The following is a 15322-nucleotide window of genomic DNA, read 5'->3' on the forward strand; positions in this document are numbered from 1 at the left end:
GACCGGGACTTCCTTCTTCAGGCTTCTTCTTCTTATTCTCTTTAACTTTTGTTTCTTCATGCTCCAATTTATTGATTGTCAATGTATAATGAGAAAATACGACAAAGTTAAGGTTCGTGGTAACACCCCGTAATCATTGCGTGTTACCTGCAGCAAACCCTTACTATTATATTAGACCAAGTATAAAAACAACAATTGATCGTCCAGGTTTTTGAAAAAGAGGAGGATGAGGCCAATTTTATTTGTTGTTTTTTTATTTCTTTCACTATCCTCTCTATTCTCTGTTGGTCCAAACATGACCGATACTCTCCAGGGCCCAATTTCATAGCGCTGCTTAACGGTAAGCAAGTTTGCTTAAGCCTTAGTTTTTCACAGGTTAGCAGAAAAATTGGGCGGCTAATGGACGGCCATGTTGCGTGTTTACCGTGGATTTGCATTGTGACGTCATTTATTTTCGTGCGGTAAGCACCGGAAAGTTAGCATGCCTTTTAGTGTGCTTACGGTTAGCGGCGCTATGAAATAGAAATTGCACAGTAAGCACAAAATCGGCCGTTAAGCAGCTCTATGAAATTGGGCCAATTTCATAGAGCTGCTTAAGCACGAAAATAGCTCGCTTATTTTACACATGTTACTGGCCCAAATTTCATGCCAAATATATTGCTTGTGACTGGTATTTAGTTTTTGTTTACTTGGCATAACAATTGAGTGGAGTCTTGGCCGGTAATCTGATTTTACTAAGCAAGGATTTTTTTGCTTAAGCAAAATTTTGTGCTTAAGCAACTCTATGAAATTGGGCCCTGGTCTCCCCTCGTGTTCTGCGTTATTCATTATTCTGCTGCATTCGTGTAATATAGCTAAATGTACTCGTTGAAATTCGGACTCTTATTCCCAGTTGGTCAAAAGATGACCGATACTATTCAGGTCTCCTCTCATGTGATGATTATATTCATTATACATTAATTTGTTATAATCTGCTATTATTCGTATAATATATTAATAGAGCAGAATATACTCGTTGGAATTCGGTCACTTATTCCCAGTTGGTCCAAACATGACCGAATCTCTTCGGGTCTCCTCTCGGATCATTTGGTGGAAAGAACACGGGAACGGAATTTGTGTAGTGGTGTTGTAGTCTTTCCATCAGCCGCTCAACGATGTCTACACGCTCCAAAGACTTGTCCATGTACTCGTTGGGGTCATCTCTGATGTTAAAAAGCCAGATCTTTTGTCCATTTCTGTGAATGGACGATTTCTTAGGAATTCCTGAGTCGGGAGTCGAAGGCCAATCGCCGGGGCCTGTGTGAATGAGGTAACATTGATTTAGCAGTCAAAGTATACAACATGTTGCTGATATTAATTAATTGTAATTTCCCATGAGCGAAAAGGGCCGAGCGAGAATATAAAGTAATCAAGCGGTAACTTGACCTCATCAGCCCCTGGCTCAACAAAATAACATCGTCTGCTTTGCACCTCAGGAATCCGTTTGCCTAGTGGTTGCTTACGTTCGCCAAAAGTTTGCGGTGTGGCTGGATCGATTCTTTCCCTCATGGATGTATCCCCATATGCCAAACTGTGTACAAACTTCTTCTGATAGCGCCCCATTTTGAATCACTTCTCCAGCCCTTGTTAATTTTCCATAATATGGGCATTCCTTCCTCTATGATATGGGGGACAGAATCTCCACCCGGTCGGAATTCCCTGCCACATCAGCACACATCTCGTTCCACTTAAAAGTTGTTAGCAAACGTGCGCAATGATTGGGGAGGTTTAGCTGCACGTTACGTGAGCAAAAACGTGGGCGTCAACGTGAAAAAAGTTTTTTGTAAAAATCTCACATTTTAAGCATACGTGTAGTTACCGCTTTTCACGTCAGGTACGTGCAGACGTCATAAGTGAGCATGAAATGCGCCCAAAGTTGTGACGTCACCTAGAAACATTTTCTGACGTTCACGTTCGCGCTTTTACTCGCGTATCGTAACGTGCAGCTAAACCTCCTTAATGGCAACGTTTTTTGCGCAATTAGTGCAATGGCAACCCAGAACCAAGCCAACCATCGGGATCAATGCTTCACCTACCGGGCAGTCCGGTGATTAGCTTCCAGTCACCCACCCGTATAGCCGCTCTCATATTCGAATTGAAGGTGTAGTTGTGGGGTTCCATTAGGGAAGTTCTGTTAACCGGGACGGACAAAATTCGATCGATGTTATGCAGAATCTCGGTGCGTGGTGACTTCTGACCTTTGCTTTAATAAAACAAATTATTTTCACAAGATTAGAAAATCATGAGAATACATTTTTCATTGGAATATTTAGTTTTCTGTTTTATAGTGAAATTTGAAGGCGCGGGATGATAGACTAGAGTGCTTAAGCAACTTTTTCCTGTGTGGGGAAATGCTCAATTTGCATTACTTTAGGATTTAAAACTTTTTCACCAGAATTTCATGGCCAAAACACGTCAATAAATACCAAGTTTCGAAGTTCAAATTTTAACCAGCACTAATGCATGTTACTTTTGCTCGAGATAGTGACATACCTTATAGTATTCCACATGTTAAACCCGTCAAGCGGTCGGGTCCCGTTGAGACTCCCTCCAGCCAGACCCTCTACCATAGTGGGAAACCAATCACTAACGTGCATCATCTCATAGTTACTTGTGCGTAAGACCGAAGGATGGAGCAGCGGGCTGTTGACGAAGCCTATACCGTGAATTCCGCCTTCCCACAGGGTCGCCTTCTCGCCTCGGAGTGGCCAATTGTTGGCACCTTTGCCCACTTTACCACCATTATCTAGGAACATGTAAAAAAAAAAAAAAAAAAAAAAAAAAGTGAAACCCAATTATGAAGTGTTGTCTGTCTGTCTGTCTGTTGGGCTGGGATTGCAGTAGCAACATTGTGGGAATGCTTTAGTTATGAAAAACACAAGAAATGTCACATGTTTTAATAGAAACAGGTTACCAGCCAAAAATACATAAAGTTTGCATTGTTGTGACTGGTGCCCCACTCAATTTTTGCTTTATAGAAAAGCAATTTGTCAAGAGGTATTTTCGAAGTTCCTAGAGCCGCGATCCCAAGGGGAGATCACGCACGTGAATGGCTAACTAAAAAGCTCGACTCACGCGCTTGGTCTTCCCTTCCAGTCGTTTGGGATCGGCTCTCATCTGTCTAGAAAGCTGTCCAAGCTATGCAGGCCTTGACAAAGGGCTAATCTGACGTGCACGTGGACTCCTTTTACTGCACGCAAGATGTAAGCGCGGGAAACCCGAAACATTCACAATGCACACAATATACAGGGTGTCTCAAAAAAAAGGTAATCCTACTTTAAAGGGTTTTTATGGCCAGACTATTATGTTTACCAGCAGAAAGTATGGCATCATCTTAAAGCTGAAACCTTGTGCTTTCCAATGATACATTTGGTTACATTCTAGGGTCATGCATCAGCGAGCACCATTGTCTTGAAAATGTGGTGCAAAAATGCAGTTGGTTCACTTTTAAACCCTTGTCATTCTGGCCTTCAGACAGTGTGTAAACCTCAGGTTGTCACAATGGTTCAGCTAACGGCAGAACAGAGAATATTTGTGGTCAAGAAATGGTATGAAACAAGAACCTTTTGCAGGCTACACAGGATGCATTTGGAGAAGCATTCCTAGATCGATAACCACCAGCAAAGAAACAATCTGGGCCAATGTGAGAAAGTATGAAGCACATCAGGAACCAGCCTCAATCGCAACAAAGGAAGTTCAGGAAGGCCAAGGACAGCGAGATCACAGGAAAACATCGCTATCCTACGACAGCAACTGATTGACCACCCACGGGAGACAAGTGCAAGACGGAATGGTGTTGGACTGAGCCACACCACTTTTAATCGGATCACTCATCTGGACCTTCACTTCCATCTGTTCCACATCTTCACATCCGTCATGAACTTCTGCTTCCTGATCTTGCAAGAAGACATACTTTCTGTGAGTGGCTTCTTGAGCGGTGTGAGAGAGATCCCAGCAAACTTCTGGTTCATACCTTTTCTTGACCACTCTGCTGTTATTAGCTGAACCATTTGTGACAACCCGAGGTTTACATGCACTCTGTCTGAAGGCCAAAATGACATGGGTTCAAAAGTGAACCAACTGCATTTATGCACCACAACTTCAAGACAATGGTGCTCGCTGATGCATGACCCTTGAATGTAACCAAATGTATCATTGGAAAGCACAAGGTTTCAGCTTTAAGATGATGCCATGCTTTCTGCTGGTAAACATAATAGTCTGGCCATAAAAACCCTTTAAAGTAGGATTACCTTTTTTTGAGACACCCTGTATATAATTTATTACTAATAATTAGATGTTAAAGGCAGTGGACACTATTGGTAAGAAATTCAAAATAATTATCAGCATAAAACCTTACTTGGGGACGAGTAATGGGGAGAGGTTGGTAGTATAAAAATTGTAAGAAACCGCTCCCTCTGAAGTGACTTAGTTTCCGAGAAAGAAGTAATTTTCCACAAAATTTGATTTCGAGACCTCAGATTTAGAACTTGAGGTCTCGAAATCAACCATCTAAACGCACACAACTTCGTGTGACAACGTTTGTTTTTCTATCATTGTTATTTTGCAACTTCGATGACAGATTGAGCTCAAATGTTCACAGGTTAGTTATTTTATAAATATGTTGAGATACACCAACTGTGAAGACTAATTTTTGACAATTACTAATAGTGTCCACTGCCTTTAAATTTGCGTCGGGGGGTTAAGAATATTAGTTTTGGTTTTTTACCCATACACCGATGTGTGTTAGCACTGTATACTCAGTACTTTCCCGAGTCCTGTGAAAAACAAACATCACAGGCATGTTACTCGGGTGGGATTCGAACCAACGAACCTTGCAATTCTACAGCACTGTCTTACCAACTACACTATTTTGTTCACAGGACTCGTGAAAGTGGAGTATACAGTGCTAAGACACATCGGTGTTTGGGTAAAAACCAAAAATACTAATATTACCCGTTGAGAAGATAATAACGGTGTTGTCTCGGATGCCCTTTTCTTCGAGAGTTCTTGTGACATTTCCAATTGCTTCGTCCATGCACGTGGTCATCCCAGCATACTTCCTACGGTCCATATTCTTAATTCTCCAGTATGGCTTGATGTAAGACTCCGGAACTTCAAGCGGCTCGTGAACGGCTTGGAATGAGAGGAATAGAAAAAACGGCTGTGGGGAAGAAGAGGGTGGCCATTGTCAGAAGTTAAACATTCTCTAATAATGGAAGACTTTGGAACGCTAGGTGGCAGCAGACTTATAACTCAATTCAATTCAATTCAATTCTTTCTTCGTCATGCCCAGCATGAGAATCACTTTCTCGATTTGCACATTAAAATACAGTTATTAAAAAATAGCACAAAATATACATGAACCGTAGAAATTAAAACAATATAAAAAATATATATATATAAAAAAAAAGTAATTGTTTTACGTAGTTCTGAGCATGCATTCATTGCCGAGATCCTTGGACTTTACCTGGTACGTCTGTTGCCACCAAACGTCCCGAAAGTCCCCCATTGGAAGAAAAAAATCTCCTTATTAAAAGTTGACCTATTGACCACTCACACTAACGTCACACAATGTTCAAAGTCATTAGACGTGTTTTGTCTACCCAATAACAGTAGGGTAAACCACACTCAATAAACTTTCCTGAACAACCCCCTCTCCAGAGCTCTTTGTATGTGTTAACAATAATCTGACGTGAATAAACGAGAAATATCACAACATGACGAACAAACACTAAACACTGAAAAGGAGTTGTTAAAACAAGTGATTTTGTGCATCGCTTGGTTTAATTCCCTTTCAGTTTAATAGGCAAAAGCTAGATCGCATTACCAAGCATGTCTCAGCGGGGACTTCAACCTTCCTGACATTGATTGGAACTCGTCATCTATATTGTTAACCATCAATACAGTCTTGCACTCAACAATTGCTTCCTTTCTACCTTCAATGACCTCGGCCTAACCCAATTTGTTGACTTTCCAGCCAGAGAGGAGAACACACTGGCCCTTCTCCTTACCAACAGGCCAGCTCTTGTCAGTAAATGTCACCCACACCAGGAGTGAGCGATCACGAAATGGTTCTTACTTTGTCTGACATCCATGCCAGGAGACAAAAGCCGGTCCGCCGTAAAATCCTTTTATGGAAGAAGGCTGACATGCGCAGCATAAAGTCTGAAATTAATATATTTGGCAATCAGTTTGTTCTTTCCAATTCTGTTGAAACCGAAGTCTACGACCTGTGAGGCCAGATCACAATCTTCCTTCACAACATCTTGGATAAGATGGTCCCCTCCAAGCTGTCTTCTACACGGTAAAGTCAACCATGGATCAATCGCCACATCAAAGCCCTATATCAAGATCAGCTTACCACACCCACATCAATGACATGCTGTGTCAAGGAAAAGTTAGCAACCCTAAAACATTCTGGTCCTTCATCAAGAGTACTCGTTGTGAGAACCCTGGAGTTGCCCCGCTGATAAAAGGTGGCATCCTACAAAGTGACAGTACGATAAAATCCAACATGTTGAACGACCAGTTTGTTTCAGTCTTTACTGATGAGGATGCCACCGAACAAGCCCGCACCCAACAATTCCATCCTTCTCCATCGACTGCGAAGGTGTAAAGAAACTCCTCGCAAAGATCAAACCTTACACAGCCTGTGGTCCTGATAACCTGCCAGCCTATCTTCTTAAAGACGGTGGACACTATTGGTAATTGTCAAAGACCAGTCGTCTTACTTGGTGTTTCTCAACATCTGCATAAAATAACAAACCTGTGAAAATTTCAGCTCAATTGGTCGTCGAAGCTGCGAGATCATAATGAAAGAAAAAACACCTTTGTCACTTGAAGATGTGTGCTTTCTGATGCTTGATTTCGAGACCTCAAGTTCTAAATCTAAGGTCTTTGTACTACCAACCTCTCCCTATTACTCGTTACCAAGTTTTTAATTTTGAGTAATTACCAATAGTGTCCACTGCCTTTAAAGAAACGGCTGAAGAACTTGCATCAATCTTCTGCTTACTATTCAATGCCACTCTCCATCAAGGTAAGATTCCACACGCATGGAAAACAGCTGATGTGACACCAATCTTCAAGAAGGGTGACAAACACAGACCTGAAAACTACCGCCCAATATCTCTCACTTCAATCATCTGCAAAACGGTTGAACATATCATCCACAGCCAGACAACTCAACATCTTGATGCCCACAACTTGTTAACAGCCTGTCAATTTGGTTTTAGAAAGAAGCGTTCCTGCGATTCACAGCTGCTGATTACAGTAGATGACCTAGCTAGAGGACTCCGAGACAAGCAGCAAAACGATGCATATCCTATTAGACTTCTCGAAGGCAATTGATCGAGTTCCACATGAGCGTCTACTACTTAAACTTCATCACTATGGCCTGCTACTCTCTTGGATTCGTGATTTCTTATCAGGACGTAGCCAATAAGTCATCTTAGAGGGGAAAAAGAGCAACCTTGCCAGCGTCACACCAGGGGTTTCTCAAGGTTCCGTCCTTGGTCCCCTGTTGTTCTTTAGTATTCATCAACGACCTGCCTGAGTGTGTTAGTTCTAATATATGCCTCTATGCTGCCGACGCCCTCCTGTTTAGACCAATCCAATCCCAAGATGACATTACAATACTACAAAAAGATCTTGCCAACCTCCAGGAGTGGGACAAGAAGTGGTTAATGCCTTTCAACGCAGCCAAATGTGAAGTTCTCGGAATCTCCAAGAAACGTAGCAACATTCTGGGAGCTACCCCTTACTCAGTCCATGGGTCTGCACTTGGAACCGTTGATGAGGCAAAGTACCTGGGAGTCACCATCAACATAACCTCAGCTGGAAACCACATGTTCAAAACATCTGCGACAAGAGCAACAGCACCCTTGGCTTTCTTCGTCGCAACCTCAGAAAATGCCCTCCGAAGATCAAGGAACTGGCCTACAAGACATATGTACGTCCCACTCTCGAGTACTCGTCAACGGTATGGGACCCACACACCCAGGTTCTGATCTCCTCTATAGATAGAAATGGTTCAGCGGCGTGCCGCAAGATTTGTGATGGCTGACTACGACCAAAAGAACAGTGTCACACATATGCTGAATAACCTCCAATGGCAATCTCTTTACGAACGCCGGGCCAAAAGCAAAGTCATCATAATAATAATAATAAGACTTGTAATGCGCACATATCCACCCTGCTGGGTGTTCAAGGCGCAGTAAACCAAAACAAAACAAAACAAAAACACAACACAAAGAAAAACAGACAGAACAAAATTAGTCATTGAAAACCTGTGACATAAGATAAGTTTTGAGAAGAGACTTGAATTTTGCGGTACAAAGACAAGATCGAAGATTAAGTGGTAGAGAGTTCCAGATGCGTGGCGCGGCTACAGAAAAAGACCTGTCACCCCATGAGTGTCGAGACTTGGGTTCAATGAGGAGAAGCATGGAACTTGATCGAAGATTCCTTGATGGAGTGTAAACTTGAAGCAGTTCAGAAATATAGTGGGGAGCCTTGCCATTGAGAGCTTTGTGGACAATGAGCATCAGCTTGAAGATGATTCGTTGAGAGATAGGGAGCCAGTGTAGTTGTTTCAGAATGGGGGTGATAAGATTGTGCACGGTCTTGTTGCCATCCCAGCCGTACCACCCTACTTACACCCATCTTCATCAAACCAGACTACTGGCCACCATCTACAATTCACACAAAAGCATTGTAGAATACTCTCATACCAGCATAGTTTCTTCCCAAGTGTCATCTGTATCTGGAACACCACCCTACCGTAGCCACCGTGGTTTCAGCTCAGTCTCTGGAGGTCTTCCGGAGTCGCCTGAACCCACTCACCCTCCAATAGTCTACCACACAGACATCTTTTTACTTGCACCTTGACCTCAGTCTGTAGCACATTTTTTAAATATTTTATATTTGTTCCCGTGACCAAGCACTTTTGCACCACAGTACGACTATACTCCTCTGGAGAGATGTACTTACAGGAAGGTAGATAGATAGATAAACAAGCTAGTAGCATTATTGGTTCAGATAATGACGGTCTTCAGGAATTAGTTAAAGGCAGTGGACACTGTTGGTAATTGTCAAAGACTAGCCTTCACAGTTGGTGTATCTTAACATATGCATAAAATAACAAACCTGTGAAAATTTGAGCTCAAGCGGTCATCGAACTTGCGAGATAATAATGAAAGAAAAAAACACCCATGTCACACAAAGTTGTGTGCGTTTAGATGGTTGATTTCTAAATCTAAGGTCTTGAAATCAAATTCGTGGAAAATTACTTCTTTCTTGAAAACTATGGCCCTTCAGAGGGGAGCCGTTTCTCACAATGTTTTATACCATCAACCTCTCCCCATTACTCGTCACCAAGAAAGGTTTTATGCTAATAATTATTTTAAGTAATTACCAATAGTGTCCACTGCCTTTAAGAATTATGAGTAAATTCCACTGCATTCAGTCTGACAACACACATCCTCTTTACCCACTGATTGTGCATAAGAACTCTGGTAGGATCCGTCAACTTAGGAAATTAAATTCGTTTCATGTCAATCGTAATATTTTAGCTACTTTTTACCACACTGTGGTTGCTAGTGTTTGGTCATACTGCTTGGTCTGTTGGGGTGGAAATGCAGGAAGGATTTTCGGGGAGTCGCAGCCACTAGTTGACACAGCGTAATTATGGGGATCTGCTGGCTGGCAAGCTAAATATGCTACGATTTTATTAGATAACTACATATGTATATATACATTGCGTCCAGCCCTATACATTGTATACGTACTGTCTTTTAAATGTTGTTCTGCATCTCCTGTGTAATTTGGCCTTATGTTTTTATTAGCTGTTCCGATCCAGTCGGAACAGCTATTGTTTTCGTCGAGATTTTTATTATTTTTATTATTATTAGCTGTTCCGATCCAGTCGGAACAGCTATTGTTTTCGTCGAGATTTTTATTATTTTTATTATTAGCTGTTCCGACGTAGTGGTCGGAACAGCTATTGTTTTTGTTAAGATTTTTATTTGTTTTTATTATTAATATTATTATTATTCTTTGTTTCCGTCAAAAGCCCATAGGTTTAACCAGGGCATTTTGTTAAAGCCTAAATTCCCAAACCATAATACGAAATAGCGAGTTTATTATACCAAATTGAAGCTTAGAACATAAGCTTTACTCTAAATGTAAAAAAAATTAAAATCTTAATTAATTAGCCACGTAATCTTCATTTAAATATAATTGGATGCAGTCGCTTCAATGTTATTGTTCAATAATCTCTTTGGTAAATGCCATACAGTATGTACCTTTCATGAGTTGTGACTTCTTGAGATGAGTCTACGCGTTTGAGTATAACTGGATGCAGTCACTTCCATGTTATTGTTCAACATTCTCTATGGTAAATGCAATTCAGTATGTACCTATCATGAGTTGTGACTTCTTGAGAGGAGTCTACTCAAGTCTCTTTTTCTTGTTTTTCTACTTACGTTCTGGAACACAGCGCAGTGTCTGTTTCTTCGTTTCCTAACCGAGTTCTGGACGTACACGAAGGCATAGGGTTTTTGTTTAACGAACGTGCGTATATAAATAGGGGTACGTTTTTGACGACGACGACATACCATGGTGTCCACAGAATTACACTTAACTTAAACAGTTTGAAGATGATGACAGTTGAAAGCTTCCTTTAAAATATTACTTGCTGTGGTGTTGTAGTTTTTGAGAAATTAGTGAAAAAAAACTGTCAACGTATGACTGGGACCGAGTTGGTTTGGGACCGAGTTGGTTTGGGACCGAGTTGACCGGGGTCGTTTTTTGAGAAATGAGTGAAAAAACTGTCAACGTATGACTGGGACCGAGTTGGTTTGGGACCGAGTTGACCGGGTTCGTTAAAGGCGACGAGCGTGGACGACGAAAATAGAACGCCTGGGATTTGGACTCATTTACGGGTGAAGTCACCTTGTTTGCGCCGGGGACCATTTGCCTAAACTAATTCAAGTATTTTGCTTTCTTTTCGGAAATTATAACATGACATACAAAAACTCTTTGGCAGGAATACAAAAGCAGCGATTTTATTATGCTGACTTTTCTATTGTGGTTGATGAGTGGGTCATTTGTATAGAGCTGCTTATAATAAATAGGCAAAACATTTTGCTTTATAAAAATGCAGAAATTGAGCAGAATACCTGGATTCACGACTTGTACAAAATGAGGAATGGTATTTGCTCTGTTTAGCTGCTTTTTGTGTTTTAAAAGCTATATGTTGTTTGGTCTGGTCCTGTGCCAATGACTTTTTAAAGGAACAAACGCAGCCCTTGTGAATCAGGGAATTGTGCTTACGCTAAGCGTAATTAACAGCTTAGCAGGGAATGTGTTCTTGAGCGTCACAATTCGCAACAACAAAATTGCTACAGTTGACTAATATTATTGTGCTCAATTCCTGTGAAACTGTCACTACAAAACAGTGACTTAAAAATTTTGATTTGCATTCACAGGACAACCGTGCTTTATAATTAGTTGTGCAAAAGTAGGCCGGGGCGACTAGTGTGCTTAAAAGTCGCGACTTCAAATTATTAGAGAGGTTTCGCAAGCGTGCGGATACAGAAACAGATACGGATATGATAACCATAACCGTTCACATCAGCCATGTGTTGAATTTTGTTTCGCAAACTATAGGTATGTTTCACTTGAGTGCGCTCCCATTCATCATGAGTGTTTTTCTGACATACGTATGACCGATTAGAGACCCCATGTTTTATACACTACATTTTCTGATCTTTTTGCTTGCAAATGACTAAACAAATTCTATCTATATCAAGCACGATGTGAAAGCTATTCCGTGGGAAATATTTTTGGAAATATAAGCTCCCGTATCATGTACGAGCGTATATGCAAAATACGATAGTCGCGGATACGCGCCACTTGAACACACAAAGTGTCGATGTATCGGTATCTGTATGTTTATCTGTACACTTGCGAAACCTCTCTATTATTTGAGTCGCGACTACTGTTTTTCTCTACTCCATTATAATCATGCCCACACGTTGACTACAAAACTAGTCCCGACTACCTGTTTGGTGAAACAGTTATGTTGCTTACTACTAATCGCAACATAATTAATGTTGCGCTTGCAGCACATTGCGGCACAAATCTTGAGAATCCGTAATTTATCTCGACAAGTGTCGTAGTTGGGTTTGAGGTGCGACTAGTCGAGTAGTAAATTTCACTAGTCACCTAGGCCTATCATGATGGGAACTTGCATCCTGAAAAATCCTGTGCGAATGGGCCCAATATGCTCTGCTCTGGAAACAAATATTATTCAGTGCTAAGCAGAAGCAGTGTTTTCTGCGCTTACGTCAAGCGAAATAGACTACTAAGCAGGGATTTATTTTGTTTGTGTGCTTCCAAGCTCGCACTTTGTATTCCGTGCTTGCACAGTAAGCAGAAAATGGTGATCGTAAGCGCAGAGTTTGGTGGCCGTTAAGAGTTAAGCGAAATCCACTCGTGCTAAATCAAACATCAAACCACTGACCAAATACAAGGATTTTATCCTAAATGTAATTTTTTGTGACATGACATTGGACTCTTAAATTACTGCATTAAACTCAAGAAACCAACAAATCAAACAATCCTGAGTCAAATATTATTTTTATTTACATTTATTAAACTTTTTAATTGAACTTTTTGAGATAAACATTTCAACTGAACATTTGACTAGTAATAACATCTCCTCTAGTAAACAGACCACTCATATTACATACCGCCCTCTAGTGACAGTAAAAAATATTTAATGGAAGACAACAATAGCAATATTTTGTAAACGCTTTTTGTTTCAGCCTATTCTCCTAAACCATAACTTGAAAAGAGTTATATCATATATCAAATTAAAGACTAGGACCTAAGCTTAATTCCTCATGTAATTTTGTTTTTAAGTTCTTGATTAACTAACCACGTGACCCTCATTTGCATATTTAATTGGGAAATCTTTGTAACACCATATCTCAAGAAGTACCGGGCCGATTTTTAATCTGTTTTTAAACTGAACATTTGACTAGTAAAAAGGAGATGTTGATAGTAAGACCACTCATCTTACAAACCGCCCTCTATTGACCAGTAAAATAATTTAATATAAGAAAACCAAAGCATTAGTTTGTAAACGTTTTTTGTTTAGGTTATCTCCCAAACCATAATACGAAAGAGTGCGTTTATTATACCAAATTGAAGCTTAGAACATAAGCTTTACTTATTTTTTTTTTTTTAAATCTTAATTAGTTAACCACGTGACCCTCATTTGCATATCTAATTGGAAAATTTTTGTAGCACAATATCTCAAGAAGTACAGGGCCGATTCTTACCCTGTTTGTACCTAAAGACTCCTTGGGGATTGGAGATTAATTTGGAAAAACCGTGACCTCAAGTTGACCTCTACTTCCGGGTCAACCGGAAGTGGGACCATATCTGAAGTACTATACAACCGATTTTCAAACCTTTTTTAGTTTTAGAACCCTTAGGCATTAAAAATAAACTTTGAAAAACCGTGATATAAAGTTGACCTCTACTTCCGGGTCAACCGGAAGTGGCACCATAACTCAAGACAGTATTCAACATTTTCAAACTTTTTTTCAGTTATGGACTCCTTGGTCATTTTAGCACATAATCCAGGCAAAAGAACACGGAACAGCTTTGTGTTTGTTCACAAACACCTAATGTCTAGTTATTATTATTATTATTATTATTCTTTGTTTCCGCCTAAAACCCCATAGCGTTTGTACGGCGTTTTTGTTTAGGCCACTACTCCTAAAGTATTAGGATAAAATAGTTAAATCATATATCAAATTAAAGCTTAGAACCTAAGCTTTACTCTCACAAAAAAGTGTAACAATTCTTCATTAATTAACCACGTGGTCTTCATTTGAATTTTTAATTTGTAAACTTGATGCAGTCACTTTCATGTTATTGTGAAATATTCTCTTTGGTAATACAACACAGTATGTACCTCTATGAGTTGTTGACTTCTCGAGAGGAGTCTATACTATTTTGTTTCCTACCCGCGTTCTGGACACATTACTCTGTACACGCACAACGTACGGAGGTTTGGGATTTTCGTTAGAACGTGCGTTAAATTTGTCCTTGTTTTTCTAACCGCGTTCTGGACCAATTACTCTGTGCATGGGTTTTCGTTAAAACGAACGTGCGTAATCAGATAGGGGTTTTTAACGACATCGACGTCGTCGTCAAAAAACCCTAAAGGCATCTAATACTACATTTCAACCATACTTAATAGTTATATTAATACTTAACAGTTCATATTTAGTGACAATTGTCGCAAAATCATGAAACGAGAATTATTCGCCGAATCATAATCCCCTCTGTTGATGCACACATGTAAAAACCCACCATTTTTGCATCGTGCCCTTCTAGCCTAGTGGTCATCAGTCGCGACTACACATCAAAGAGTTGCGAGTTCGAATCTCCGTCCGATATCAATTTTTTTTATCCCCCAAAACTAAAAATATATTTCTTTTTGTAATATTTAAGTTTGATTCTTATCTCTATATCGATAGTGTTGCCTTTTCTTTTTCTCAATTGTAAGCCCAACATAACCTGTGTGCATGCATGACATGATATGATGTTTAAAAACACAGTGAGCGAAAAATGGTGATCATAAGCGCAGAAATTAGTGGTTAAGAGATATGTGAAAAACAACTTGTACTAGATCAAACATCAAACCACCGACCAATTTTTTTTTTTAATTTGAATTAATTAACCACGTGACCCATATTTGCATATTTAATTGGGAACTCTTTGTAGCACCATATCTCAAGAATTACACGGCCGTTTAACAGACTGCTTGTAGATATAGACTCCTTGGGGATTGGGGATTAATTTTGAAAAACCGTGACCTCAAGTTGACCTCTATTTCCGGGTCAACCCGAAGTGGGACCATATCTCAAGAAGTAAACGGCCGATTTTCAAACTTGTTTCAGTAAGAGACTCCTTGGGCATTCGAGATTCGCTTTAGGTTACCATGACCCCATGTCGACCTCTACTTCCGGGTCAAACGGAAGTGGGACCATATCTCAAGAACCATGCAACCGATCATCAGTTTCTTTTCAATTAAAGACCCCTTGAACATTGAAAATTAAAAACGGAACAGCTGTGTGTTTGTTCACAAACACTAGATGTCTAGTTATTATTATTCTTTGTTTCCGCCTCAAACCCCATAGCGTTTGTACAGCGTTTTTGTTTAGGCCCCTACTCCTAAAGTATTAGGATAAAATAGTTAAAT

General features: G+C 40.1%; 1 protein-coding gene across 1 annotated transcript in view; it reads right to left on the reverse strand.

The window, feature by feature from the left end:
- Positions 1 to 15322, reverse strand: part of LOC139934110 (arylsulfatase B-like) — a 23780-nt gene continuing 8458 nt past the window's right edge. The window contains exons 4-7 of the mRNA XM_071928396.1: positions 4993 to 5200; positions 2533 to 2785; positions 2076 to 2242; positions 1 to 1296 (exon numbers count right to left, since the gene is read on the reverse strand). Of these exons, the coding sequence (XP_071784497.1) occupies positions 1031 to 1296; positions 2076 to 2242; positions 2533 to 2785; positions 4993 to 5200 (894 nt within the window). The 3' untranslated portion in view covers positions 1 to 1030. The remainder of the gene's footprint in view (positions 1297 to 2075; positions 2243 to 2532; positions 2786 to 4992; positions 5201 to 15322) is intronic.

This window comes from Asterias amurensis, chromosome 2 (genome assembly GCF_032118995.1).
Source record: "Asterias amurensis chromosome 2, ASM3211899v1".
NCBI lineage: Eukaryota > Metazoa > Echinodermata > Asteroidea > Forcipulatida > Asteriidae > Asterias > Asterias amurensis.